Source organism: Halichoerus grypus, chromosome 6 (genome assembly GCF_964656455.1).
Source record: "Halichoerus grypus chromosome 6, mHalGry1.hap1.1, whole genome shotgun sequence".
In the NCBI taxonomy this organism is placed as follows: domain Eukaryota; kingdom Metazoa; phylum Chordata; class Mammalia; order Carnivora; family Phocidae; genus Halichoerus; species Halichoerus grypus.
The window spans coordinates 79,257,458-79,283,294 of NC_135717.1; the positions used below are offsets into that span (position 1 = coordinate 79,257,458).

At 51.1% G+C, this 25,837-nt stretch overlaps 3 protein-coding genes and 1 long non-coding RNA gene across 9 annotated transcripts in view; 2 read left to right on the top strand and 2 right to left on the bottom strand.

Annotated features, from left to right (window-relative positions):
• The window catches only part of LOC118535837 (uncharacterized), a 117,094-nt gene extending 116,749 nt beyond the window's left edge, over positions 1 to 345 (bottom strand). Inside the window, exon 1 of the mRNA XM_078074148.1 lies at positions 210 to 345. The gene's annotated coding sequence lies outside the window, so the exon portion shown is untranslated. The remainder of the gene's footprint in view (positions 1 to 209) is intronic.
• On the top strand, positions 268 to 8,774 carry FKBP4 (FKBP prolyl isomerase 4). Its single transcript, XM_036092453.2, has 10 exons — positions 268 to 515; positions 2,595 to 2,739; positions 3,187 to 3,329; positions 4,153 to 4,273; positions 4,528 to 4,684; positions 5,309 to 5,399; positions 5,496 to 5,579; positions 5,745 to 5,930; positions 6,374 to 6,613; positions 7,962 to 8,774. Exons 1-10 carry the CDS (start codon positions 411 to 413, stop codon positions 8,067 to 8,069), a joined length of 1,380 nt encoding a protein of 459 aa, XP_035948346.1. The 5' UTR covers positions 268 to 410; the 3' UTR covers positions 8,070 to 8,774.
• On the bottom strand, positions 7,092 to 14,416 carry LOC118535840 (uncharacterized). The gene is made up of 2 exons (XR_013449056.1): positions 14,280 to 14,416; positions 7,092 to 7,350 (listed from the first exon to the last, which is right to left on the bottom strand). It is a non-coding gene; the product is annotated as an uncharacterized LOC118535840 (long non-coding RNA).
• On the top strand, positions 14,397 to 25,686 carry ITFG2 (integrin alpha FG-GAP repeat containing 2). Of its 6 annotated transcripts, none has more exons than XM_078075471.1 (12): positions 14,397 to 14,529; positions 18,893 to 18,988; positions 19,538 to 19,579; positions 19,754 to 19,925; positions 20,663 to 20,802; positions 21,228 to 21,430; positions 21,806 to 21,909; positions 22,083 to 22,136; positions 22,229 to 22,320; positions 23,060 to 23,177; positions 24,445 to 24,618; positions 24,699 to 25,686. In XM_078075471.1, exons 1-12 carry the CDS (start codon positions 14,434 to 14,436, stop codon positions 24,800 to 24,802), a joined length of 1,395 nt encoding a protein of 464 aa, XP_077931597.1. In that variant the 5' UTR covers positions 14,397 to 14,433; the 3' UTR covers positions 24,803 to 25,686. The 6 variants fall into 6 exon arrangements, 5 of the variants coding, with proteins under 5 accessions (XP_077931597.1, XP_077931598.1, XP_077931599.1 ...); XM_078075472.1 differs by having other exon boundaries at positions 21,806 to 21,903; XM_078075473.1 differs by having other exon boundaries at positions 21,282 to 21,430.
• The last annotated feature ends 151 nt before the right edge of the window (positions 25,687 to 25,837 follow it).

Below are 25,837 nucleotides of genomic sequence, written 5' to 3' on the forward strand. Positions count from 1 at the left end.
ACCCCCCCCCGCCCAAACAAAACAAAACACATACACACGTTCATATAAGCACCCTTAGCACTCAAGCCCTAACTGGCTTACCGGCCGCCGTCTCTAGAAAGTTCTCCGCCCCCTCCCCCTCCGTCCCTCGCTCCCGCTCCAGCTCCTCCCAGCCCCTCCCTCCGCTGCGGGGTGGGACCAATCGCTCCCCGCGGCCGCTCATTACCCACCTACTCCCGCTCCCGCGCCCAATCCGCCGCGGGCTGCGAGCGCGCTGGGAGTCAGAGGTGCTCGAGCCTTCGACCGGTTCGCAGCTGGGGCGCTGCCGCCAGTTCCCTCCCGCCCGCACACCCGTGCAGAGAGGCCCGGCCGAGAGGGCTTGGCTCGCGCCCAGTGCCTGGCTCCCGGAGTAAACAGCGCACCGAGCGGCGATGACCGCCGAGGAGATGAAGGCGGCCGAGAGCGGGGCGCAGTCGGCGCCGCTGCCCCTCGAGGGGGTGGACATCAGCCCCAAACAAGACGAAGGCGTGCTGAAGGTAAGGGGCGGCGGCACAGGCGCCTATCGCAGCCGGCCTCCCGCCGAGCTGGGGAGCCCCGGGCCGTCTCTGCAGCGTCCGGGCGGGTCGTTGAGCCGGGCGTGCGGCCGGCGGCCGGTTGCATCGCCTTCCTGGACCCGGCTGCGTTGTTCGGCGGTGGGAGGGCCGCCGCACGCTCGCAGGGGGTGGCCTAGGTGCGTCGGCCTCCCCATGGCCGTTCTCTGGCCCCCTGGGGAACCCGCGGTCCGGGTGAGGCTCCGGGCCCCCCAGCCCTTGCGGCGCCCGGGCCCGGGACTGCAGCGCCAACTCCGGCGTGCGCGGTGCAGCGCGGAGGGAGGGGCGGGGCCGCACCGCTGCACGCGAGCTGCAGCTAGGGGGCTCCGGGCGGCGTGCACCCGGGCCGGAGCCGGCCCGCTCCCGCTCCGGCCCCGACGCCGCCTCTCCCTCACTTCACCTCTCCCGGACCCCGCGACCCCGGCCAGGCCGCCAGCGCCCTCCCCGCCGGCCGCAGCCGGGAAGTCCCTGGCCGCCTTAGCCGGCGGTGCTGCGAGATCTCGGCTCCCCCGTGCAGTTAACATTAGCTAGGACCCGAAACGGGTCACCAGAGTGATTTCCTGGCCCAGAGGCCTTTGTACGACTTGGCGCCCGGGGCCTGGCCGCGGGAGAGGTTCTGGCGCCCTCCGTCCCCTTGGTTACCCCCTTCCTAAAGGCTGGGTGGACCCAGTTAGGTCACCCGCTCAGCCATGCTGGCCCCCTTCCCCCTCCCCCCCCCCCCCGGCCCCGGGAAAACCAGGGAGCGGTGCATGCCGGGACCTGTAGTTCCCCTCCCACCTCGCCCTCCCCCTCGTGAGTTGGGGCAAGGGGTGTGGGGCCGGGAGGAGGTGCTTTGCTGGGAGCCTCTGAGGAGCCTAGGGGAAGGGTCCAGCACTCAGGAGGCAGGGCATCTTGATCTGGGTCGGGACGACTGATGGTGCTTCAGAGCAGGTTCTGCCGAGTACAGGATGGCGAAATCCTAGCCTGGATTTCATGTCTCCTCCTCATCTAGTGTTTCTCTTCACCCTGGCTTTCCACTTTTCCGTTCCACACGTGTGTGTGAGGCCTGGGCAAAGCTAGAGACCTCGGGGAGCCCTTATCTGGTCCAGAAACGCTCCTGGTTTTGCCCCAGATCTTGGCATCTTAAGCTGTTCTTCCAGTGGGCATGTGGCTTCCCCTAATCTCTCCAGCACCCTGGTGGTTTCTACAAGGTTATTATTCCCAGAAGGGTCTCTTCTCCTTTTATCTTCCACTCCTTCCCCTTTGCCTTTCTACTCCTCGAGTCGTCTGTGCATTCTGTTATGCAGGCTTTCCCTTAGAAGGTAACCTCATACCTACCAGGTGACCCATGGAGTCTCCTTGTCACCTTTTATAAATGTTAAGAAGAGAAGCAGAGCTTGTTTAAGTTCCTGAGAAATGCTCCAGCCCTCAAATAAAAGACTTCACTAGCCTATCAGTCAGGAATGTTCGGGTCCCAAGTCAGAGTTTAGGGCCTGAGTGAGCGCCCCTGTGCTCATCAGTGACCTGATATTTTCTTCACCTGTTTTGGACTGCTGATACTCTGTTATTCATATTTATTTTTCTGTTACCCACAAACCAGACCCGGATCTGATGACCACTGGCATTTAGGAAGAATGAGGAAACCTAGCATAAGTGCTTCCCCCTTTGCTGCTGATAATAATCATCTTCAACTTCCTACCAATTTAATTCTTCAACCGTGATAGGGATGATTATCACTAGTTTATAAATAAGGTCTAGAAGAGTTTGACTTGCATAAGATCATACAGCAAAAACTTGAACTCGGGTCTTTTGTCTCTAGTTTTCAAACCAAGTCCTGTTGCACCTCAAGAAAGATGGAGGGGGGTGGTCAGTGGGGGTGTCCATTGGCGTCTAGCCAAACCTCATGTGGGAATCATTTGAGGCTTGGTGCCTTTGCTTCCAAGGAGAAAGAGAGTCCCTCTATGTTTCCATCAGAGGTGTGTAGGCAGCTTTGGTGCCTCTTCTGCCCCCACACCTGGGTCCTCACCTTCTCTGCCTTCCTCCCAGGTCATCAAGCGAGAGGGCACGGGCACGGAGATGCCCATGATTGGGGACCGCGTCTTTGTCCACTACACTGGCTGGCTGTTAGATGGCACCAAGTTTGACTCCAGTCTGGACCGCAAGGACAAATTCTCTTTTGACCTGGGCAAAGGTAGGCGCATGGTTAGTGGGTTGGTAGCATCGGTTCTGAGGAGGGTATAAGCTGTCACAAGCAGAAGCCATACTCTCAGAAGTGTAAGGAGGAATGGTCTAGTTAACTCTTTTTTTCTTCTCTTCTGGAACTGTATTGATCTCTATCTCACCTTCCCCGATCACCTCTGAACACCTCAGTTCCTCTTCGGGGGGTGGATTGCCGTGTTTCTTGAACTCCTTTGTTCCAGAGTTGAGTGATTTTTTTTTTTTTTTTTTTTTTTTTTTTTTAAGAGGTCTGAGACCTGGCCGTGCTTACTGCAACCAGGTTCTCTACCTCCCTGGTCTCATTTCTGAAGAGTGTATAGCTTCCCGATGGGCATGGTATAATAAAGGTCTCTGGAGCCACTGTTTAAGCCCAGGGTCAGATCCCTGCCAAGGAGGACCTGTTTGCTTTCTGTACCTACAGGGGAGGTCATTAAGGCTTGGGACATTGCTGTAGCAACCATGAAGGTGGGAGAAGTGTGCCACATCACCTGCAAACCAGAGTATGCCTACGGTTCGGCAGGCAGCCCTCCAAAAATCCCCCCCAATGCCACGCTTGTGTTTGAGGTGAGTGTCCAGGCACAGAGAGCAAGGCAAAGAGCCAGCCTGATCTCAGCCCAGGGCCTGGCTGCCCTCCATCGCTTCCTGCCGCTTGGAGACAATGTAGCCAAGGCTAAGGGCCTGGCCAAAGGGGAGGAAGGGGCCTGTAGAGGGCAGCTGGCTCTGCTACTGCCAGAAAGTGGCCGCTGGTGGAGATTTCGGGGGGGAAAGAGGTGGCCACAAACCCCTCCTCAGACTTGAAGCGGGGTAAGGGTTGAGGCATGTTTTATTTCAAGAGCCATGCCCGGATATTGGTTATAATTTTGACTGAGAGGAGTCAGGAGGTCAGAATCTGTAGTTATAAACAACAGTATAGAATGTCGGTGCTTTAGGGATCAAAGGAGAGGAGAGATGCCCCCCATGGGTCGAGGAGCTGAGGAAAGCCTTCACTGAGCGGTGGAACTTGACACCATTCGGTGTCAGAATGGCTGAGCCCTCCTTAGTGGATACTTGGAGAATATTTGCGAGACTGTTGAAAGATGTTGGGTCCTTTCCACTGCCTACCAGATTGGCCTTCTGAGACGGCTGGATAAGGATTGGCTGGAGCGTGTCCTTCCTGGGTGGAGCAGGTAGTAAATAGATTGATCCCCTGAGGTCAACAAATTGTGTGCGACCTGCCCACCACTACCAAAGTTGAGACTAGAGCTCCCAGAACTTACCAAAGTGCTACTTTGTCCACTCTTGGTTTGGCTGTCCAGGTGCTCAGGCCAGGTCTGGCAGAGACCCGGGACTCTTCTGTGGACGGGCTAATGCTGAAAGGGGTCGTGTCGCCTTGCGTCTCGTCCCACAGGTGGAGTTGTTCGAGTTCAGGGGAGAGGACCTGACAGAAGAAGAAGATGGTGGGATCATCCGGAGAATACGGACTCGGGGTGAAGGCTATGCCAGGCCCAACGAGGGCGCCATCGTGGAGGGTGAGACCTCTCAGTTGGGGTTTCAATTCCGATTCTGGTACTTAGGCCCTCGGTGGCTCCTTTTCAGATCCGAGTATCTCATCTGAGAAATGAGGGATGGGACCGTACCTTCCTAACATCCCTCCAGCTCTGAGAATACAACGAGGGCACCTTGGGGGCAGGCAGTGATGAGGTGATGGAGGGAGGCCGGTGGCCTCCCTCCTCAGCCCCCTGCCTGCTCACATCCCAGGCACGCTGCCTCTTTCTCCTGCTAGTTGGACTGGAAGGGTACTACAAGGACCAGATGTTTGACCGGCGGGAGCTCCGCTTTGAGGTTGGCGAGGGGGAGAGCCTGGACCTGCCTTGTGGGCTGGAGAAAGCCATTCAGCGCATGGAAAAAGGAGAACATTCTGTTGTGTACCTCAAGCCCAGGTGAGGAGTGGGCACTTTGTGGGATGGGTGCAGGCGGGTGACCCTGAGAGCTGCATGTCCACAATGAGTTGTGTATCTAGCCGTTTGTATCTGTTCCTCTGTGTGTGCTCACCACCCCCGCAGCCTCATTAGTGGTCCGCGTGACTCTGGCACAGCAAACACGATCTCTTCGTATTTAGGAGCATGGTCACAACTGTCCACATCTGGAATCAAAGCCTGATCTTTTCAGTCATGGCTGCTCCAGATTTCCTCCTCTATCAATGTCAGAATTGATGTCTGCTAGTAAATATACTCAGTCATTAATGGCATTTATTGAAACGCACCTATTACGTGCCAGACACCGTGCTAAAAATTCCTAGGCGTTCATCATTCCCGCCTTGTAGGGACTTGTTCAGTGAGATTTAGTAATTAGTTAGTAATCATTCCAGTGTTGGTATGAGTTAGAAGGATATGGAAGATGCTAAGAGACCAACTAATTGTGTGAAGAGGTCAGGGAAGATTTTGCCAAACAGGAAACAAGTCTCAAGGGATGGGGAGGTGCTTCGCAGGAAACAGACCGGGAACCTTTTCAGTTTGGAGCAGGTTAAGTGTGGCTGCGGTGACCTAGTTTTTTTGACCCTACAGCTATGCTTTTGGCAACGTGGGGAAGGAAAAGTTCCAGATCCCACCAAATGCCGACCTGAAATATGAAATACACCTCAAGAGTTTTGAGAAGGTGAGTTTGCTCAAGGTCCTCTCTGTCCTGAAGTCAGGTCCTGGAACGTGGCTCTGGGGTAGCTGACGACTTTGTTTCTCCCTTGGGGCACGGCAGGCCAAGGACTCTTGGGAGATGAACTCTGAGGAGAAGCTAGAACAGAGCACCATAGTGAAAGAGCGGGGCACCGTGTACTTCAAGGTGAGCCAGCATCTGGGGCCCTGAGGACACTTCCAGGGAGGGAACGGGGAGCACCTGCAGTCTTCACCTGGTGTATCGGAGCTGGCTGGTCCTGCCCGGGGATCATGTGTCACTGATAACTACAGAGGATGACAGCCCCGTGCCTGAGCCTCCCTCCCTCTCTAGGAAGGCAAGTACAAGCAAGCTCTACTGCAGTACAAGAAGATTGTATCCTGGCTGGAATATGAGTCAAGTTTCTCTAACGAGGACGCGCAGAAGGCACAGGGCCTTCGGCTGGCCTCCCACCTCAACCTGGCCATGTGTCATCTGAAACTACAGGCCTTCTCAGCTGCCATTGAAAGCTGTAACAAGGTGAGGCCCGTCTAAAGAGGGCACGAGAGCAACATTCGCAGGCTCGGTTGGGTGAGCTGCCAGGGGGTCCGAAACTTGGCCTCAGTGATTTAGGGTAGGGATAGGGTAGCAGGTGAACCAGTGGGAGCCCGGAGACAAAGAGCCCAGAGGCAAGGGCTTCAAGAAGCAAGCACCCTGGCCTGTCCCTCATGACTATCTGCTTTATTCTGGAGAGAATGGAAATGTTGTGGCGGGTCTTTCTCTTTCATCGAAAGCCCAGGACTAACTGGGGTTCCTCCCTAGACCTTGGTCTTTTCCATTTCATGCTCGAAGACGACTTCCTGAGGTGGAGCTGGTGGTGTGTGTTCTGCCTGGTCCTCTGAGGACTCCCTTTGGAACCCTGTCTCGGCCAGATAGGCCGCAGGGGCTGAGGTCTCCCCATTGCTTCCTCTCTGCGTCCTTAGGCCCTGGAACTGGACAGCAACAATGAGAAGGGCCTTTTCCGCCGCGGAGAGGCCCACCTGGCGGTGAATGACTTTGACTTGGCACGGGCCGACTTCCAGAAGGTCCTGCAGCTCTACCCCAGCAACAAAGCCGCCAAGGCCCAGCTGGCTGTCTGCCAGCAGCGGATCCGCAAGCAGCTCGCGCGGGAGAAGAAGCTCTATGCCAACATGTTTGAGAGGCTGGCCGAGGAGGAGAGCAAGGTAAGGCTCGGGACAGGGAATGGTGGAGACAGACCGAGAAAAAGGTGCTGCCTTGTCCCTGCGCCTGACCCAGCTGTTGTCGCTTTTCGCCTCTGGTTGTGCATGCCACTCCTGGACACCAGACGCTGCCCTTGTCCCTGGAGCAATAACACGTACGTCCCCTTGGCAAAAACCCCTGTGAGGGCCACGGGTCCTCTGTGATCAGGGCTAAAAACCCACTCGCAAACCCTAGATGTCAGGAGTTGGGTTGTGCCTCCCAAACTCCGTTCTCCATTCCTTTTTAAAACCTTAAAAGCCTGTGTTTAAATAGGCGATATAGTCAAAAACCAATGATGTATGGTGGCTAACATAACATAATAAAATTAAAATAATAAATAAATAAATAAATAAATAAATAAGCAATATAATTATATCGTTCCAGTGAAGCCGCACAAAAGAGTATGTAGTAAAAAGCCTCTCTCCCACCACGCAGAAGCAATTGGATATGACCAGTGTTTAGATGGTTCCAGTAAATTACATACATGCACAAGTAGACCATTTTCTTCCTCTTCCCTAATAAAAGGCACCATGTTCTACCGGTTTTTTGTACATCATGCTTTCTTCGTATATCATCCCTGCAAGTACAACGTAAAAAAACAGCTTTCACATTCTTCACCATGCTGACGGTGTTCCATCGTAGGCGGATATCCTGCCTCTTTTCCCAGTCCCTGGTAGTCTTCCAGTGTTCGAAACCAGCACTGTTGAATAGAAACCGAATGCAAATTGTACAGTGATTTTCAGTTTTCTAAGTAGCCATGCTAAGAAAAGTGAACAGAAACAGGTGAGATTAATTTCAATATTTAGTTGACCCAAGGTGTCTAAATACTGCAACATGCAATGTTTTTAAGTTGCATTTATTTTTCAGACTAAGTCAGTCTTCAGAAATCCACCGTATTATTTTGTACTTAAAATCTCATCAGCTTGACCTAGTTGTAAAGTGGCCAGGAGGCACACGTGGTAGTCACTACCGCGTTAGACGAGTGCAGTTCTAAGTAGTACTGCACCAAGTGATCTCGTAAACGTATACTTGTGTGTGTGTGTATTTCGGGCACACCCAGAGAGGGAGCTGGCTGTGCTGGTGTAATTCTGTTAGAAGCTGGCGTGTATCTCTTTTGTACTTGGGGGGATGAGCGTTTGTGGTACAGACCTGACGTGCTATCAGTGTGGTCGGGGGATGTAGCTAGTCCCCGCCCCAGCTCAGTGCAGGCAAGTGGGCATGGGGACATGGAGTGAAAGTCGCCTGGCTCATCAGAGGCCTGGGCCACATAAGCACTGGAACTCACCCCCTTCCTCTCCTCCTCTCTCCCAGGCCAAGGCAGCAATGGCTGCGGGAGACCATCCTGCGGACACAGAGATGAAAGATGAGCAGAAGAATGATGTGGCAGGGAGCCAGCCTCAGGTGGAGACAGAAGCGTAGAGTCTGCCGAGCCCTACTCCTGTGGCTGCCTGCCTCCCCTGCTCCCTCCCCTCCTCCGCCCTGTTAGTTTTGTAAAAACCGAAGAATTTTGAGTGAATTAGACCTTTATTTTTCTACCTGGTTACACGGTGGCTTTGGGGGAAGGGGGAAAGGAGTAGGCTGGGGATCGTTCTAGGTGGTGTCACCCCCTCTCCCCTTCCCCCTTCCCCCGTTACATGTGAATGAACGTCCATCCACACGCACACTCATCGGAACGTTAATTTATTTTGCTTCTTCTGTTCGCTATGTCCATTTTTCAAATGGTAGAAGGGAGTGAGTGGTAGGGATGCTACGTGGGGTCTGATGTGAAACCAGGGTGGAGAGGGGGACTCCTGGGCAGCCATTTTCCTCGTCCTTCCCTCCTCCCGGTCCATTCCCCAACATGTGGCCTCCATGTGGGTGCTAGGGGCGTGGGACAAACCACTGCTGTGCCCGTTCCTGCTCTTTGTTCCCATCCTCACCCCAGATGGTATGGCTGAGATGTCTTCTGGTGTCCTGATGACCGCCTCCTGCCCCCCAACCCCCCACCAGTATTTCCCTTTGGTTCAGTTTCCCTTCTCAGCCAGGTCATGTCCCCAACCCCCTCAGCCTCTTCTCTGCACGTTGCTGAAGGTCCGGGCTTACCTCAAGTTCTGTGCTTGAGCAATAAAGTGGAAATAAAACCTGGGTGTCGGGCAACCCTTTTCTGTTTGGCCTCAAAGGGTGGGCCTGGTGGCTACACTTGGGGGGCAAAGCTGAGGGAGCGTCCTCCCCTCCCCCCCAGTCCTGCTTGGGGTGTGGCAGCTGATGAAGCCTTCCGTGAGCACGGTGCCAGCACGCAGGGCCTCCCCTTGGGTGCCACACAGACCACAGCTGGGCAATGCCTTCAGCCTCCCATAGGTGCCCAGCACCCCTGGCCCACAGCCGGGTGGGTTTTCATATTTCTGCTTTCCTTCCCTAACACTGAGGAGGTGGCAAATACAAACACGTAAAATACTGGCACTGCTTTTGTGTCTTTGGGTTAGGTTGGTCTGCTGCCTAACCGATCCAGGAGAGGCGAGTAATCTAGCCAAATCTAGCTTTCTTGGTTTCTTCTCGGTAAAAATCCCTGTTAGCAACCCTGCAGTCAGACACCTTTTACACAGTGAAGGTACGGAAGAACCGCCGGCAAGCCAGGGTACTCGGGCGCTCAGGCAGGCCTGCTTTCCAGCTTGCCTTAGTAGGAAAGAGCTTGTACTTTTTTCTATTTGTTGACCTTTGGCTCCTATAGCATTTCAGGGCCCTGGGAGAAGCCAAGGGGTGCAAGTCTCCTTTGTCTTGTCCAGATGGTCATGGCTGCAGGCTAGAGCCTCTCTCTGTGCCCTCAGCCCTCCTCCTGTGTGAGCTGTCCTTTCTGCGAGGTGGTAGAGGTAGTCTGCCTACCCACATGCCTGTAACAGCTCCAGAAGAAATGTCTCCATGCTTTTACTGAGGAAGACTAATTTGTGTGAAAATTTCATCAAGTCCTATAGCATGGCTGGTGCCATGAGCCAGAACTAAAATTTGGTTCAGTCTTCCAGTGCCCACTTAACGCTCTTGTGGAGTTCACATGGTCCTGTGTATCTGGGTCTTTTTGGTATTTCAAGTTCCATCTTGCCCCTGTAGCCAACGACAGTAGCTAACCCTCATGAAGCACCTAGGACATAAGCCTAGCACTAAACCAAGAGCCTTGTGTGAATTAAACTTAATCCTTGCAATCATCCTACAAAGGAGTTTAACACCCCATTTTGCCCATGAAAACACGGCTCAAAGAGAGGGGTCTGTCTGGAATATGAGCAATCTAGAACAAATCCAAACTTGCTAGGAGACTCATGTGACCTTGGGCAAGTTGAGCCTATTTCCTTAACTGCAAAAATAGGGGAGTAGACAAAACACTCCTAAGGTTCCTTCCAGCTCTGAGTGATTCCAGGAATTTAAAATAAATGCACTTCCATAGAATTCTAGAGCTGGATAAGCCTTGGTTGATGTAACATTAAAACTGTACTGTGAAGATGTTTTATTTAAGTGGCCAGAAGTCTTGAGGATTAAAAACAGACGTGTCACTCTGCTCTGGACCATGCTCAAGTTCATAGCCTCATCAGTTGCACATTTCCTCACCAACACTCAAAATCCTCCCGGGTGGAGAGAATGTGCTTAGAAAACCAGTAGCAACCAATACTGCTAGCTGTTACTGCAGATTTTGAAATTTTAAGATCAGGTTCATCTTGTCCTAGTGCTGATCCTCACATCAAGTTCTATAAATTTGATCTCCCAAGTCTTTCCCATCTCCGTTCCTCCCCAACATCACCATACACCACCCGCCGGGTCTCCTGTCCAACTGCTTAAAACCCTGTCAGTGACTTCCTATCCCACTTAGAAGATTAGGACCTATATTGAGGTCCACAGAACCCTGCGGGGCCTGGCCCTGCCTGCCTTACACCAGCAGCAGAGCACTTGACTCCTTCACTCAAACCAGCCACACCACCATAAAACGGGGGAACTGTGCATGTCATTTCACTTAAAAGAGTGAAATCTCCCATCTTCCTGTCTACTGTGTTTCTTCCATTCCCTTTCCAAATGCAGAACATCTCAGACCCTTATAACCAGAAGGCAAAATGAAAAGGGGTTAAGGGCAGTGCTGAGTAAAGCCAAAGTAAAGAGATCCTACGTAAGAGAATTTGTCCTCTTTCTGGAAATCATTATTGCTACTTTCTGGCTGTAGTTCCCCAGCTGCTTGCCAACCTCCGATAACTTGAATGCACCACCCATTGTCCTCAATTATAAAATCTAAGGATCGTAAGAAAACCTCGTTTAGCATGTAATGAATAACACTAAATATACCAATTTGGGAGGCAAAAGTAAGAATGAAAGATTCACAAAGTGGTTCGGAGGAGGGACGATCAAGGAAAAAACGCCTTCATGAACTTCCAGACTTCTCTGGCTAGGAGAGAGGACTGGTCCTATCCTGTGCCCCTCCCCCAAGGCTATAGGTTCCAACTGTCAGCAGTGCTTCACACATAAAATTGTTGTTTTGTATTTTTCTTTTTTATTGAGGTGGAATTCCCACAACAGAAAACTAACCATTTTAATGTGGACAATGCAGTGGCATTTAGTCCAATTAACGTTGATGTACGACCACCACCTCTATCTAGTTCTGAAACATTTTCATCATCCTTTGTTTCCTCATGTTTGGACTCCAGAGGCAGTGAAGGACTACTCTTCATCCGTCAGTTAATAGCCAGTAGAGTATGACAGACAACAATCCTGGGGCGCCTGACTGGCTCAGTTGGTAGAGCATCCAACTTTTGATCTCAGGGTTGTGAGTTCAGCCCCATGTTGGGTGTAGAGATTACTTAAAATCTTTTAAAACAAAACAAAACCAGATAACAACCTTGACAGGCTCTGGGATCAAAGCTTCCCAGAGTGGGTGATCCTTTGTGACATAGCCAAACGTGTGAGGAAGCGGGTGGGACTCAGAAGGAGAGCTCTGAATAACAGCATTTCACTCAGGGCAGGGCTGCCCACACTGTTGTTCTGTCTAATTTCTGGGTCAAGTAAGTCTGAGAAAGAGGTTTCTGTACTTGAGGACTTCTTAGGACCTTCAGTATGCTAAGGTACACTGTAGATTAGAGAGAGAAAGGGAATGAGGAAGTCTCAAACTGACCCCATTAGGAAGCCCTAGGCCCTGCCCCCAAGATGGTGAGTGGCTCTGGGCCTCAGGTGTAGAAAGAGTTTTAAAGGTCCTGATTCTTACCTGGCCATCCTAGGCAGACAGAACTTGGACCCCTCTGTCTACTCTTGGAGGAAATGGACAAAGAATCTCCCTGGAAATTCTTCCCACTTAACGCCCCCCCCCCCCTCCCCATAGCAGGTTTCAAATGAAGCTGTCGTTTGGCTGGTTGGTAAAGAATATACCACCCACACAACTGTATCCGTGTCATCTAACCAGGAAGACAGCCTGGTGAGGCAGTTCTGGGGAGTAAGCCCACACCCATGCTCAAAGAGTGCTTGGCTTAAAAAAGACAAGCTCTAGAGATGGTGTCAGTGGAGACCCACCATCTACCCCATTAGAAAGGGCCAAGAACAGGGGCGTTCCTTGTGGAGCCAGGGATCTGTCCACATGGCTCTGCCACTTACTAAGAATGTAACACACAATGCAGTTAAAGTAATTGATGCAAGGTGGGGAGAGTAGAAAGATTTGATTCATGTCATATTTCTTGAAGACCTATCTTACCTCCCTTTCTAAATTTATTTGATTCTCTTGACAAAAGCCAAAAGGCATGGTATCCATAATGTCATCATAATGACAGGACCTACAGGACAAACATTAACAGGCAACCCCTGGCATAGAAGGGTCAAGAACAAGAAACACAACCGTTGAAGAAGATAAAACTAAGGCACTGTGAAATGCTGGGCCAGGGTATGATTTCAGAGAACTGGGTTAGACCAGGGCACTTGGTGGCAGAAGCCTGGTGATCCTCATCTATTTTGTCCTGGGTTATTTATGAATTTACTTATTTATTTATTTTACAGTTTCATTCAAAAGGTTGGAAAAAGAGAAAACAATGGAGAAATAACAGTGAAAAGAAACATAATTCAAAACTATTTAACTTTACATTTAGAGGTAAACATTTTAAATTGGCTTTTGCTTTTCCGTCCCGTAAAACCTACGATGAAGCTTAAGGTGTGAGCTAGAATGAGAGAACAAAGATGTGGTAGAGCAGGATGAGGTTGCATGCAACCCCTCCATAATGAGATCATGTATTTAAAGCACCAGGTACACCTGTATGACACTAGAGCCTTTGAATGGACCTGGCCAAGCCCACAGTATACCACCAAAAACAAAAACTTGAGTATCTGCAGTCCCCAGTATTTGTCTGGACTGCCTCCTGTTTACTGTTCTGTTTGCTGTTCCTTGTTCTCATCTTATCTGGCTGTCAGATCCATTGTGACCTCTGGGACAAAATGTGCCATCCCCCTCCCACACCCCCAGGCAAAAAGGTCCTGCCCTCAGTGCCTTCTCCCACTTTGTTCAGATATAGAAAGCGGGACCATCTCCTATCCAACCTCCCCAGGTGAGATGGATATCCTTATTTTCACAATGTCGACTCCTGAAAGATCAGTGCATAAACTGGTGTGGACCTGCAGACCTAAACTTTAAAATATTGAACACCTGCAGAATTTTACAAATATTAGACTTCTGACGCCCTGATTGATGAGGCACCCTGAAGAAAGACTGGACTGATTTAACATGAAAAGTTTCCCTAAGAGGCCAACCATGATGGTGACGTCCCATTTACACTACAGAGTAAGGCCACTAAGGCAAGGAGGCAAGAGCTTTTTATGGAGGGGAGGGCACAGGGCAGAGCAGATCCAAAATTTCCACAACCCTGATTTCTAGCCTGAGGACTTTTCCTAGGAACTATGGCATAAATGGTAGAAAGGAGCTGGGGCTTTTGGATCAAACGCTCTCGGTTTGTGTCCCATCTCTACAACTTTGTTTTGTTACTTAATCTTGCTGAACCTGTTTTTCTCATCCAAAAACCGGGATAATACAAGCTCTCAGGGTTGTTGTGCTGATTACATGAAACTATATATATGAAACGTGCTTCGCTGCAAGTGGTTTTCAAACTACTGACCACAAAAGCATACACGCACCATTTAAAAATTATTTTTCACATAAGTCAGTATATAAAATATACATATTTAAATATACACAATTGAAACAAAGGTTTCACAGAAAGAATATTTACTACTCGAGAGTCACTTGGTATTTTCTATTTATTCTATTTTGTTTTTCTAAATGCCGGTTCAATTCACTACATTGTTTTCAGGACTCCTAACGGGTAACTATATAATTTAAAAAAAAAAAAAAAAAACACTGTTGGAAACCATACAGTTGTCCGTAATTACGATTATTACATTCTCTGGTTTAGCCTGATGGCTGGGAATCTTCGTCGCTAGGGCAACAAAGGGAAGAGGTCAAGGTTATAAGGTCAAGCCCTGGAGAGCTCGTTGCCTGGGGAACAGATCGCCCCCCGCCCGCCCCGGGTCAGGGTTGGTCTACCCCCTGCTCCCTGGAGCTCTGGAGGAAAGGAGTGGCCCAGGCCCCTGTCACTCACGTCAGTAGCTGGGTAAGCCCGCCCCCACGCCCAGAGAGCTCGGAAGACCCACCTCCTCTTTAAGATTAAGCGACGAAGGCCGCGATTGGAGGCTCAGGCGGTGACGTAACTTTCCGCTTTGGCTGGCCTTCCGCTCGGGAGGCTCTCGGGGGGGGCTCGGGGAACATTTAGCGGCGCTCCCCGGTCCCTCGGCCCTTGCAAGTGCGATGAGGTCGGTTAGCTACGTGCAGCGCGTGGCCCTGGAATTTAGTGGGAGCCTCTTCCCGCACGCGATCTGCCTCGGGGACGTTGACAACGACACGGTCAGTGCATGCGCACTGCGAGAGACGCGGCCCGGCTCTGCGGCTCTGGTCAGGGTGGGGCGGGGCCAGGGAAGTGGAGAAGCCGCCCGCGGCGTGCGGCGTGCGCGTCGCGCCTGCGCGGTGGGGCTGGTGCGGTGGCCTACGGGAGAACTTGAGGGTAGCTTCTGTTCCCGGACGTCGGGACCGAATTCTGGTGTTCTTTTAGGGGCATAGATAACTGACCCTTTGCCTAAGTCAGTAACTTGTTCACAGTGGGTGCCTGGTAAACTGGTGGCCAGATCTCCGGTTCATTGCTTCTGTCGTGATGCCTTCTCCAGGGGTAGCACCTCTCAAATCATATCACCTTTCGAAGTCTCAAAATAAGCTTACAGCGCGCCTTTGCTGCTATGACACGTGCCCCTTAAGCGGGAATACACTGCTGTACTTTTCTGCCTCTCCAGGCCTCCACCCCAGTCTTGCAGGGTTTCTATAGTGCCTGCCCCATAGGGTCTGGCAACTTGAAAGCGCTACACCTTGGTTGAATTACAAAAACAGTTTACATCTACCGTTTCATCTCTCCCCAGTCGTTCTTTTCCTCGTTGTTTAAATGAGTTAATACAGGTAAAGCAGGCAGAACTATGCCCGGCAACACAGCTAACGCTGAGTGTTAGTGTTGTTAGTATTTGCGTCTATTTTTCCGCAAATATTTATTCAACTGCCCATCGTGCGCCAAGGACTGTGCCAATTCTGGGAATTCCAAAATGAACAAGACAGCCCCAGCGCTCAGGTAGTTCATAGTCAGGTGGGGTGATAGTCACAAGAATAACAAAATATGCATTGATTAAAATATGTAAAGAGTTTTGGGGTGGAGCCTCAAAGTGGATGGGGGCTGTTGCTGGTGTGAGACACTCTTTTAACAGACTGCATGTTTTCATTCATTATTTCATATTTTTAATGCAAAGCACCTTATTGCCATCCTCTCCTACCCTCTCCCCCGTCTCCCCCATCTCCATATTCTGCCTCCTTACTTAGTCTCACCTCCCTAACCGTTCTGTGCTCTCTTCTCTGGAAAAAAACAAGGGCTAAAACATGCCCCCTCTCCCCCACGCCCGCCCCCTCCCCCAGCCTCCTTTGTGCTGTGATAGAGAAGATATTTTATGAGGCCTCTTTTGGCTGTCCTCCCTGAAGGGAGGAAGGAGTTATTCTCATAAATTTGTATTGTTTTCTGGGCTTTCACATTTCTTCATATGCCAAGCATTACAATTTTATGAGAAAATCAAGAGAGGCATTTTCAAATAGTAAATTAACAGTGACTTTAGGTGTGCATTCTTTTCTGTGTTATCTGATTGTCTTCTTTGTTTAAAAGGGAAAAATACATGCCTTTTTTCATAGCTTCACAGCATCAGCTTTTTTGGAAATTGAACTTTTCTAAGTGGATTGCAGTAATACACTCAGTTCTGCAATATTAGATATATTGTACTACCTTTTTTTTTTTTTTTTAATCTGAGTTGTAAGCTTCATAAGGATAGGAAATTTTTCTCTGTTTTTTCACTGCTGTATTACCAACACTTAGTGCCTGGCACATAGTAGGCACTAATCAAATGTTTGTTGAGTAAATGAAGACAGTTATGGAAAGCAAATGTGATTATGTCTCTGAAAGCAGTTTGAAGGGCTTTGCCTGTTATTGATAAATATAACTGAAAGAAGGGCAAGTAGTTGAGATAGTTGCCTAGTGATTGTGTGTGGTACATTAAGCCTGCATGAGAGTGGATAGAAATTCTGTTACTGGTTCCCCAGGCAAGCATTTGGAGATTTGGGGCAGGAAAAAGACTTATTTCATCCTAATAAATCAGTAGCCTAAAGTTCTTTGAAGCTAATTTACTTCCTGGTAAGTTGGGGGGAGGAGAAGGCAGAAATAGAATGCACACCCTCTTGGACTGCCCACAAAAAGCCTGGCTACACCAGGGGGAAGTCTCTAGAAGGCTGTAGCAGATCAAAGACCTCACCTCCTCTCTCCTTGAGTATTTCTGGTGATGGTACTCTCCAGCTGGGGTGCTTTAGTGTCGGTGAGTGACCTCCAGAGGCCAGAGCCAGGATCAGCCACAGAGAAGCAGGACTGTTGGGAAGTTATAGCTGCGGGAAAGCGGATGGGCCACTTTGGTAATGTCCCCTTCCAGGAGACCAGCCATTACCTCGTTGACATTGCCTGTCTTGCCTGTCGTTGCCTGGCTGGGTCAGATCTACTTGCACACCGTTTTATGATTTTATTCCTGTGTCTGTGCCCTTGTTAAACAGTGAGGCTCAGCAGGGAGTCTGCGACATTTATCTTTGTACCCTCAACTCATTGTCTAGCTTTACCTGAAAAGTCAAGGGCTGACTGAGCATTCTTTTTCATTCTGATTTTTCTTTGTTTCTTAAAAAAATCTTTTTTGGGGGCGCCTGGGTGGCTCAGTCGTTAAGCGTCTGCCTTCGGCTCAGGTTATGATCCCCGGGTCCGGGGAAGCCTCCTTCTCCCTCTCTCGCTCCCACTCCCCCTGCTTGTGTTCCCTCTCTCGCTGTGTCTCTCTCTGTCAAATAAATAAAGATTTTATTTATTTATTTTTAAAGATTTTATTTATTTATTTGAGAGAGAGAGAATGAGCATAAGCTGGGGGGGGGTGGGCAGAGGGAGAGGCAGACTCCCTGCCGAGCAGGGAGCCAGATGTGGGGCTCGATCCCAGGACCCGCCCCCCGCATCACGACCTGAGCCGAAGGCAGACGCTTAACAGACTGAGCCACCCAGGCACCCCCAAAAAATCTTTTTTGTTATTAGCCTATTAAGTAAACCTTTATTGAGGGCCTGCTATGGACTATGGCATTTACTGAATGAATGTATTAAAAAGAATGGATTGTATGAAAGATTCTAGGGTCCCTAGCATTGGAGGCCTTTAACTAGAGGCTGAAAACCACCTGGTGTTCGTGCTCGCGCTATGCCAGTCACTGTTTTAAAGGCCTTGTGCTGTTAGCTCAATTTCACGACAACCTTATGTGGCAGATACCCTTATGATCTTTGTTTTATAGATGAGAAAATTTAAGCATAGGGAGCTGGATTCAAATCCAGATAGTTGCACTGAGCCTCTGGGCCATGCAGCTGCTCTCCTGTGTCTGTCCAAATCCTCTGGGGCAGACGTAATGGAGACATCAGGTGGAGAGATGTTAACGTAAAAAACACTTACTTTATCCTTCTGTCATCTAATATTCCCACCAGAAGCTCCCATAACTATTTAAAAAAATAAATTGAAGATTCAAATCAAGTAAATCATTATTAATAAATCCCAGTTCATTTTTAACTTTTCCTTACTGTTGATCTGTTATGTCTTTGTTGCCTTTAGAATTAAAGCTCTTGAGAATGTAATATTCACTCTGTTTTGAGGATAGGAAGGAGGTGTTGGCTGGCTCCGCCCCCCAAGGGGAAATCCAGAAGCTATTTGTGGAAAAGGGGTTTGGTGCTACCTTGTTACCACTGCTAGCCCCTGGAAAGGTAGCCAGCCTTTGGGGAACCACTGGGCCAGATACAAATACGAAGAGATTTCGCGCAGGGCGCCCCCTGAAAGCTCGGCCACCACTTGAGGGCGCCAGAGGCCCAGAGCTTGGAGGCTGATGCCTGCAACCCCCTCATGCTGTCCCCTGCAGCACCTCCATCCCCTGTGTGTTCACTCATACACACCGTGATCAAAAGGTCTTGCTAGAGAGAGGAGGACCCCCAGAGCTGACCTTGTCTTTTCATTTGGCCCTTGATTAAATACACAATCTGAAGTTTATAATTTTCCAAAAGTTAAATATTTTGGGTTGTTTTCAAAACATGTCCCATTGACAATGGACAGATTGGGAAGAGCTGAAGTCAGGCATGCAGGCCATGGAGCTGTTCCCTTGTCAGACTTTTCTGGGAAGGGTCATAGATTTCCTTCTCTCTTTTTTCTTTTTAAGACTTTTTTAAAATTTATTTGAGAGAGAGAGAGAGTACAAGATGGGGAGAGAGGCAGAGGGAGAAGCAGACTCCCTGCCAAGCAAGGAGCCCGATGCGGGACTCAATCCCAGGACCTGGGATCATGACCTGAGCCAAAGGCAGACGCTTAACCGACTGAGGAACCCAGGTGCCCCGGGTTGTAGATTTCTGTATTGCCCCATTCTGCTACCCACCCCCGCACACCCCTACAGGAAATAAAGAAACTCTGGGAAACTATGGCATTGTTAGTTGCAAAAGATTTTTTTTTTTTTACTAAAGTTGATGAAGATACAAGTTGAGGTCTTGTGATGTCCCCAGGAGGGACCCCATAGAGAAAAGCTTGAGGTGGTTCCATAAGATCCCATCCTGACTAACCCTGTCTTCTCTCCCCATTCGAAGTTAAATGAACTGGTGGTGGGGGACACCAGCGGGAAGCTGTTCGTATATAAGAATGATGACAGCCGGCCGTGGCTCACCTGTTCCTGCCAGGGCATGGTCAGTGTTCAACTCCCTGGGGCTCGAGGGGCGGAGGGATCCTTCCTGTGCAGGGACTGTCAAGGCTCAGCTGCACAGGAGCCCTCCGGTATGTCTCAGTTCACCAGCTCCTCAGACCAGCTGCTGTTTCAGGGTTCATTTGATTCAGGGAGGGGAGCCGCCAGGCAGCGTGCTCCCAGCTGGTGGGCTGTTTTTTATTTTCTGTTGTGGAGTGGCTCCCTTAATACTTTAAAAGCTGCCGAGGTCATCTGATCTTATAAAGTATAGTAGAAAATGGGGGTAATACTTTGAAGAAGTCTAGAAATAGATAAACTGGCTATACTAGATATGAAACTTTTGTTCAGCCCAGACCGTCTTAACTACTTTAGGTCTTCCTGTTGGTGTCTGGGTAAACCAAACCCATAGCGCAAGAACTCCATTAGCGTGAACTATCAGTGTAGGTCACGTGGCACGTTTTCAGCGAACGATGGTTAGTTAGCGAACCCTCTCCTTGCTTCATGGAGTTTAAGGAGTACTGGTCTCCCTCAGTGTCTCCCCTTTTCTTTGCAGCTGACTTGCGTTGGAGTTGGAGATGTATGTAATAAAGGAAAGGTAAGAACCCTCGGGGATGTTGGGACTTTGGTAGAGCTCCAAGGCTTTACCTAGATTGATCCCCATCCCCTGGTGGAAACTTCTTCAGCCCTCTCACTTCTGTGCTTTAATAACGAAGCTCGTGCCCAAACGTCCCTCCCCAGTCCATCCCTCCCATGCCTCTGCCTCTCCCAGAACCTGGTGGTGGCGGTGAGTGCTGAAGGATGGTTTCACCTGTGTGACCTGACACCTGCCAAGGCCCTGGATGCTTCTGGGCACCACGAGAGCCTAACGGGAGAGGAGCAGCATCCAGTGTTCAAGCAGCACATCCCTGCCAACACCAAGGTCATGCTGATCAGCGACATCGGTGGGCATGGCTGTCTCTGCAAGCAGCCGGGGGGAATAGGAGTCAATGTGTAGTAGAGCCGCTCTCAAGGGATTCAGGGAGGTAGTTAGCGTTCACGTGTGCAATTATTATGCATTTTATGTTGAGTTACTGAGCCCCTGTTATAAACTAGGTATCATTCTAGGCAGTGGGATTGCAGCAGTGAATAAAACAGACAAAAGTCACTGCCTTCTTGGACCTTTACTGGGAAGGGATGGAAAATAAACAGTGTAAAATGTTGTAAGATAATGAAGTCGTATATTAGAAGGTAGGACGTGCCATGGAGAAAAGAAACCACAGAAAGGGGCTAGTGAGTGTCAGGGCGGAGAAGTAGAGGTACCAATTCTAAATGGAGTGGTCAGGGAAGTCCTTGCTGGGAAGGTGACATTTGGTCGAACACTGAAGGCGGTAAGGGAGTGAGCCCCGCAGACAGGGCTTGATGTTTTGGCCCGAAGCTGTCTTGAAGGTGGTGGTAGGTACGTGGCATGAGTCAGGACACTCGAGTTGTGTATCTGAGAGGAGCAGCAGGAGGGAAGAGGTGACGGGACCTGCAGAGCAGACCCAAAGTGCATGAGGGTTCACTTCGGGTGTGAAGTTGTGGAGGGTAAAAGCGCCAGTAACAGTGATATTAGTGGAGGGGCAGGGAGGACATATGTGAGGGATTCGAGCTCGTGACTACACATTTGGCTCCGGACGCGTCTGACTTTCTGGATCCACAGATGGAGATGGGTGTTGCGAGCTGGTGGTAGGTTACACAGACCGTGTGGTCCGGGCTTTCCGCTGGGAAGATCTGGGCGAGGGCACTGAGCATCCGACGGGGCAGCTGGTGTCACTCAAGAAATGGACACTGGAGGGTCAGGTGAGAGGCTGAGTGTGGGGCTCGGGGGCCTCAGGGGGCAGGGAGGAGGCCCTCCTGGAGGGGGCTCCAGGGAGAACAGTCGTGGGCCAGGGTTTAGGGTGGGAGGAAGGGAACATCTCCGTGTTGAGAGAAATCCAAAGAAGAGAGTTTCAAATCAGGGTCTTAGGGGCAAATGACTAACCATAGGCAGAGAGGAGGGAGCACCGGGTAAGAGTTAGGAGGGTGCAGGTGGTGTGATGTGCCCTGTGGCGGGTGTGGACCCCATAGGACAGGCGCACAGTGGAGAGCAGGTGGGCTGTACGGAGAGAATGGCACCGGGCAGGAGCCCCGTGAACTCACTCACATTCTTCCTCCTGCTGCTGCCCTTGAACCCCGGGGCACGGTTCCCAGGGCCCCTGCCCCATGCTCTCCCCTGTTCTCTGCAGGGTCCCATTTCCTTCTGTCCCCAGCCCTCTGTCAGCCCCTGTTCCCTGGTGCAGGTGGACAGTCTCTCAGTGACTCCGGGGCCCCTGGGTGTGCCGGAACTGATGGTATCTCAGCCGGGCTGTGCGTACGCCATTCTGCTGTGTACCTGGAACAAGGACACCGGGCCGCCCCCTACCTCAGAGGGAGCCCCGGAGGGCAGTAGGTAAGGGTGCAGGCCTGTGGACGGCGTGGGGTGCATGGAATCCAGATGGGTGCATGGAACTCCAGAAGTGTCTGTAGTTGACAGAGCTGCTTCAGCCGGGTCCCGGCACAGTACCTTTGCCCCACTATGGAAGATTATTTGGGGACCCAGGGAATCCTGGGCTTTAACCTTATAACACCTGGAGGAGATTCCAAGATTCTAACTTGGCAGCTCTGTCGCTCTCCTTTCTACTTGCCACATGGGCCACACAGGCTCAGCAATCGGTTTCCAGGCTGATTCACATCCTGGGAGCTCATACAGAGATTGGGGCCACAAAAGTCCTGGAGAACTAAGCTCACTTGATCCCCACTTAGTACCCCCCAATGCCCCACACAGGGAGGCCCTAGCTGCCCGAGATGTCATGTTGCACCAGACTTCCGGCCGCATCCACAACAAGAACGTCTCCACCCACCTCATTGGCAACATCAAACGAGGTGAAGGTGGGCTGGGGGTGCAAGAGGGAGCCGGGGAGGGGGCGCGCATCAGTTCTGGGAGAGCGGAGGTTGCAGGGCCTTCCCTTCCTCCCCGCCTTGGACCGCCCCTCACCCTGTACGCTCTGACCTTGCCCTGCCCTTCACGTTTTCTTCTTCCGGTCCTTCTGTCGCACCTGTAGGCCACAACGCTGAGAGGGGTGGCTCTGGCCTCTTTGCCCTCTGCACCCTGGATGGTGAGCTCCTACGGGGGTCGGGGGCTGTGTGCCTGTGGGGTCCGCTCACGGGTCCTGTCCCGCCCACCCTGGCCTGCCTGTCCCCCCCACAGGGACACTGAAGCTTATGGAGGAAGCAGACAAGCTGTTGTGGTCAGTGCAGGTGGATCACCAGCTCTTCGCCCTGGAGAAGTTGGATGTCACGGTGAGAGGAACATTCTTACCTTCTTGACGTGGGGAGCTGAGATTTAAGTGAGACATTCTCCTTTCACGATTCCCTCTCCACCTTTATCTCCGTCTCTTCAGACGGACTCTAACTGCATCTCAGGTGTGTCTGTTTCTCCGTGCTCCTCCGTGCTCAGCACTGTCCCCTTCTCGGCAGCACGTGGCCAGCACCCTGTGGCAGCAGTAATGGCTCCAACGAGAAATGAGTTGTTAGGGTCCAGAAGTGAGTTCCTCGCCCCAACTCCAGATGTACGTCCTGTCACTGTGTTCTCGTCTTTCTACGAGCCTCTCTATACTAAGGCCGCGGCCCCCGCGTCTACAGATGGGGCCAGGCTTTGCCGCACCGTTGTGCACGCGGGATGGTTTAGGAGAAGAGGCCCGAGGCTTTAAAGCCAGGAGAACAGGCCTGGGTTTGAGCCTGACTCTGCGCCGCCTCCCTGCCCTGCTGAGTGACCGCGCGTGAGCGACTTCGCTTCCGTAAGCTGGAGTGTCCTCCCTGGGAGGCTGGGAATACCGTTGCCCACTTCATGGGCTGTGTTGCCACGGACGTGCGGAGGGAGTTCAGTAAGAAACTTAGGCTCGTTTTCTTTCCCAGCTGGCTGTTTGTCACACGGGGCCAGATGCGCTGCTCCTTCAGCTTTCATCCAGCCCCCATCTCGAGGGCTCTTTGTGCACTAGCTGCTGGCCACCCCTGCAGCCTGGTCTCTGGCCTTTTTCAGGGCAACGGGCGTGAGGAGGTGGTGGCCTGTGCCTGGGATGGACAGACATATATCATTGATCACAACCGCACCGTCGTCCGCTTCCAAGTGGACGAGAACATCCGAGCCTTCTGTGCAGGTGGGACCCCGGCCCGTGGCCCCTCTCTAACCACCGCTTGTCTGCCTCTCATGTCCACTCTCCGCGTCCCCTAACATGAGGCTTCATAAACAAACGAGCTCTTCAGCACTTGTGTTAGAGGGTGATGGGGGGTTCTAAGTTGCCATCTGTACAGTTTTTTTGTTTTTTCGGTTTTTTTTAAGACTTTATTTATTTGAGGGTGATGGGAGAAAGCACAAGCAAGGGGAGGGGCAGACAGAGAAGCAGGCTTCCCGCCGAGAAGGGAGCCCGATGCGGGGCTCGATCCCAGGACCCTGGGATCATGACTGAAGCTGAAGGCAGATGCTTAACCGACTGAGCCACCCAGGCGCCCCTTACAGTTTTAAATAAGGAATAAAAGAGAGTGACAGGCCCATCTCTGGATATCTTCAAGAATGGGCTGAGTTTGGAGTGCCTGGGTGGCTTAGTCGGTTAAGTGTCTGCCTTCGGCTCAGGTCATGATCCCAGGGTTCTGGGGTCGAGCCCCATGTCAGGCTCCCTGCTCAGTGGGGAGCCTGCTTCTCCTTCTGCCTGCCACTCCCCCACTCATTCCCTCTCTCTCTCTTTCTATCTCTATCTCTCTCTGTCAAATACATAAATAAAATCTTAAAAAAAAAAAGACTAATTCAAAAAATAATAGGCTGAGTTCTTATCATCTCTCCGTCTGGGATGTGTGAAGACACTGGAAAGTTCTTTCCCATCCGAGCATGTCAGAACTCTGTGAGGAACATTCTCCCAGAGCATTCGCATTAGTTCCAAATCAGGAACTTGGAAAGCAGCACTGGCCCTTTCAGGAGACATGGGGATATCTTTGGTTGCTGAGATGCTAAGAATTGCACAGGGCTCTGGGGTACATTCTCCAGTGTCCTGAAAGGTTAAAATGACTTTGAAGAAAGGATTGCCACCAAAGAGAAGCCCGAGTCTCTGATTGCGTTTTGCTAACCTACTGCTTGGACTACGAAGACTACCCTTCATTCCTGCAGGGCTATCACTAAGATGGGAAAATCAACAGCTCTCACTTTTAGGGTGCTCTTCTGCCTGGTGTTTTTCCATATGTGAAATGGGCCACGTATTTTACCTATTTTTCTGAGTTCCCACCACAGACGGAATAGAAAGAGGGCCTTTGGTTTTCTGCTTGACATCTGTGGGAAGGTGGAGACTGCTGACTGTAAGCCCGCATCATGTACTCTGGCCTTCCCCGCTGGGACTGGAACTCTCTGACCTCTGTCTCACCCCCCACACCCCCCAGGCCTCTATGCCTGCAAGGAGGGCCGCAACAGCCCCTGCCTCGTGTACGTCACGTTCAACCAGAAGATCTACGTATACTGGGAGGTGCAGCTTGAGCGGATGGAGTCGACCAATCTGCTGAAGCTGCTGGAGGCTGAGCCAGAGTTCCAGAGCCTCCTGCAGGAGCTGGGCATGGGTGAGTCCCAGGAGAACTTGCAGCTGGAGCAGCCCCGTGCCAGGCGCCCAACCTCTGACCCACCACTTTCTTGCCCTCAGATCCTGACGATGTCCCAGCCGTCCGTGACCTGCTTCACCAGACCCTCTACCATCCGGACCAATCACCACAGAGCGCTCCTGCGAGCCTCCACATTCCCACCTAGCCGGACTTGCCTCTTAGCTGAAGAAGGAGCCTCCTGAACCAACCCCCGCCCCAGGTATCCATGGTGCTGGCAGAATAGGGAGCAAACATCACAGAGGAGCATGGAAGGATGGCGGCCACCGCAGGGGGGCTGTAAACTGTAGCCTTCATGGTCTTCTTGGTGAAAGAAGAGGCGCGTTGACCCTCTGTCCATTTCCTTGTGTACCTTACCCATCACATCGGCAGGATCATAGGGACCCCAACCTCATTCCACATCATCTGGGACCACCCCCTCCCCAGAGCTCCCCACTTTCCTTGTGTGACACACAGACTTGTTTGTGAGCAGGGGCACAAATCTTATAAGGTGCTTGCTTGTAAAGAAAGCAGGCTTTGGGGCCAGTGGAGCAATGAGTTAAGGGCGCCCCCTCCCCCATTCCGAGCTCCAGCTCCCTTGGCACAGCTCCAAGTCATTGGAATTAGTGATTATTGCAGAAATGGCCCACCGTTTTGCTTTTGAGGAGAGTCTTTCAGGACATTTTACACTCTGGGCTTAACTGTTCCCAGCAACCCTGAGATGATTTTCTTCAATTTAGCAAAGAAACAAACCAGGGCCTAGCACTTTCTCATTTTGCCATGTTTAAGTATTGTGCAGCTTTGTAGGCCTTGCTCCCATTTCCCCCCAGAACACTCCATCTGTGAGACAATGGACATTTAAAATCTGATGCAGGTTTAGAATCCAGACCACAATCAGAATTATATCTTGGGCCAATTTTATCCCTTCTGCTCTCGATTCTGCACGCTCTAAGTCAGTGTTTTTTCACATTACAGGTTGCAATCCTTTGGTGGGTTGTGGTCAGCATTTTTTGGCTAAATGAAATAGGACAGAATAAAATAGAATGAAAAATATCAGAGCATATTGCTCACAGTATGGGGAAGTATTGTTTGTTGTGCGTGTGCGTGTGTGTACTGAGTACAAGGTAAAATGCATTTCCTGCCATGAGTTGTGTTCAGGGGAGTTTGAAACCATTGTTCTCAATTATCTCGACCCAGCCGGATG

What these genes read in the sequence shown, in the direction of transcription:
- FKBP4 (XM_036092453.2), top strand. Translation starts at nt 411, where the DNA reads ATGACCGCCGAGGAGATGAAGGCGGCCGAGAGCGGGGCGCAGTCGGCG. An exon ending in GGGGCACCGTGTACTTCAAG is followed by an intron (nt 5,580 to 5,744) that starts GTGAGCCAGCAT and finishes CTCCCTCTCTAG; the next exon opens with GAAGGCAAGTACAAGCAAGC. An exon ending in TGGCCGAGGAGGAGAGCAAG is followed by an intron (nt 6,614 to 7,961) that starts GTAAGGCTCGGG and finishes CCTCTCTCCCAG; the next exon opens with GCCAAGGCAGCAATGGCTGC.
- ITFG2 (XM_078075471.1), top strand. Translation starts at nt 14,434, where the DNA reads ATGAGGTCGGTTAGCTACGTGCAGCGCGTGGCCCTGGAATTTAGTGGG. An exon ending in CCTGTTCCTGCCAGGGCATG is followed by an intron (nt 18,989 to 19,537) that starts GTCAGTGTTCAA and finishes TTTTCTTTGCAG; the next exon opens with CTGACTTGCGTTGGAGTTGG. An exon ending in TGCCCTCTGCACCCTGGATG is followed by an intron (nt 22,137 to 22,228) that starts GTGAGCTCCTAC and finishes TCCCCCCCACAG; the next exon opens with GGACACTGAAGCTTATGGAG.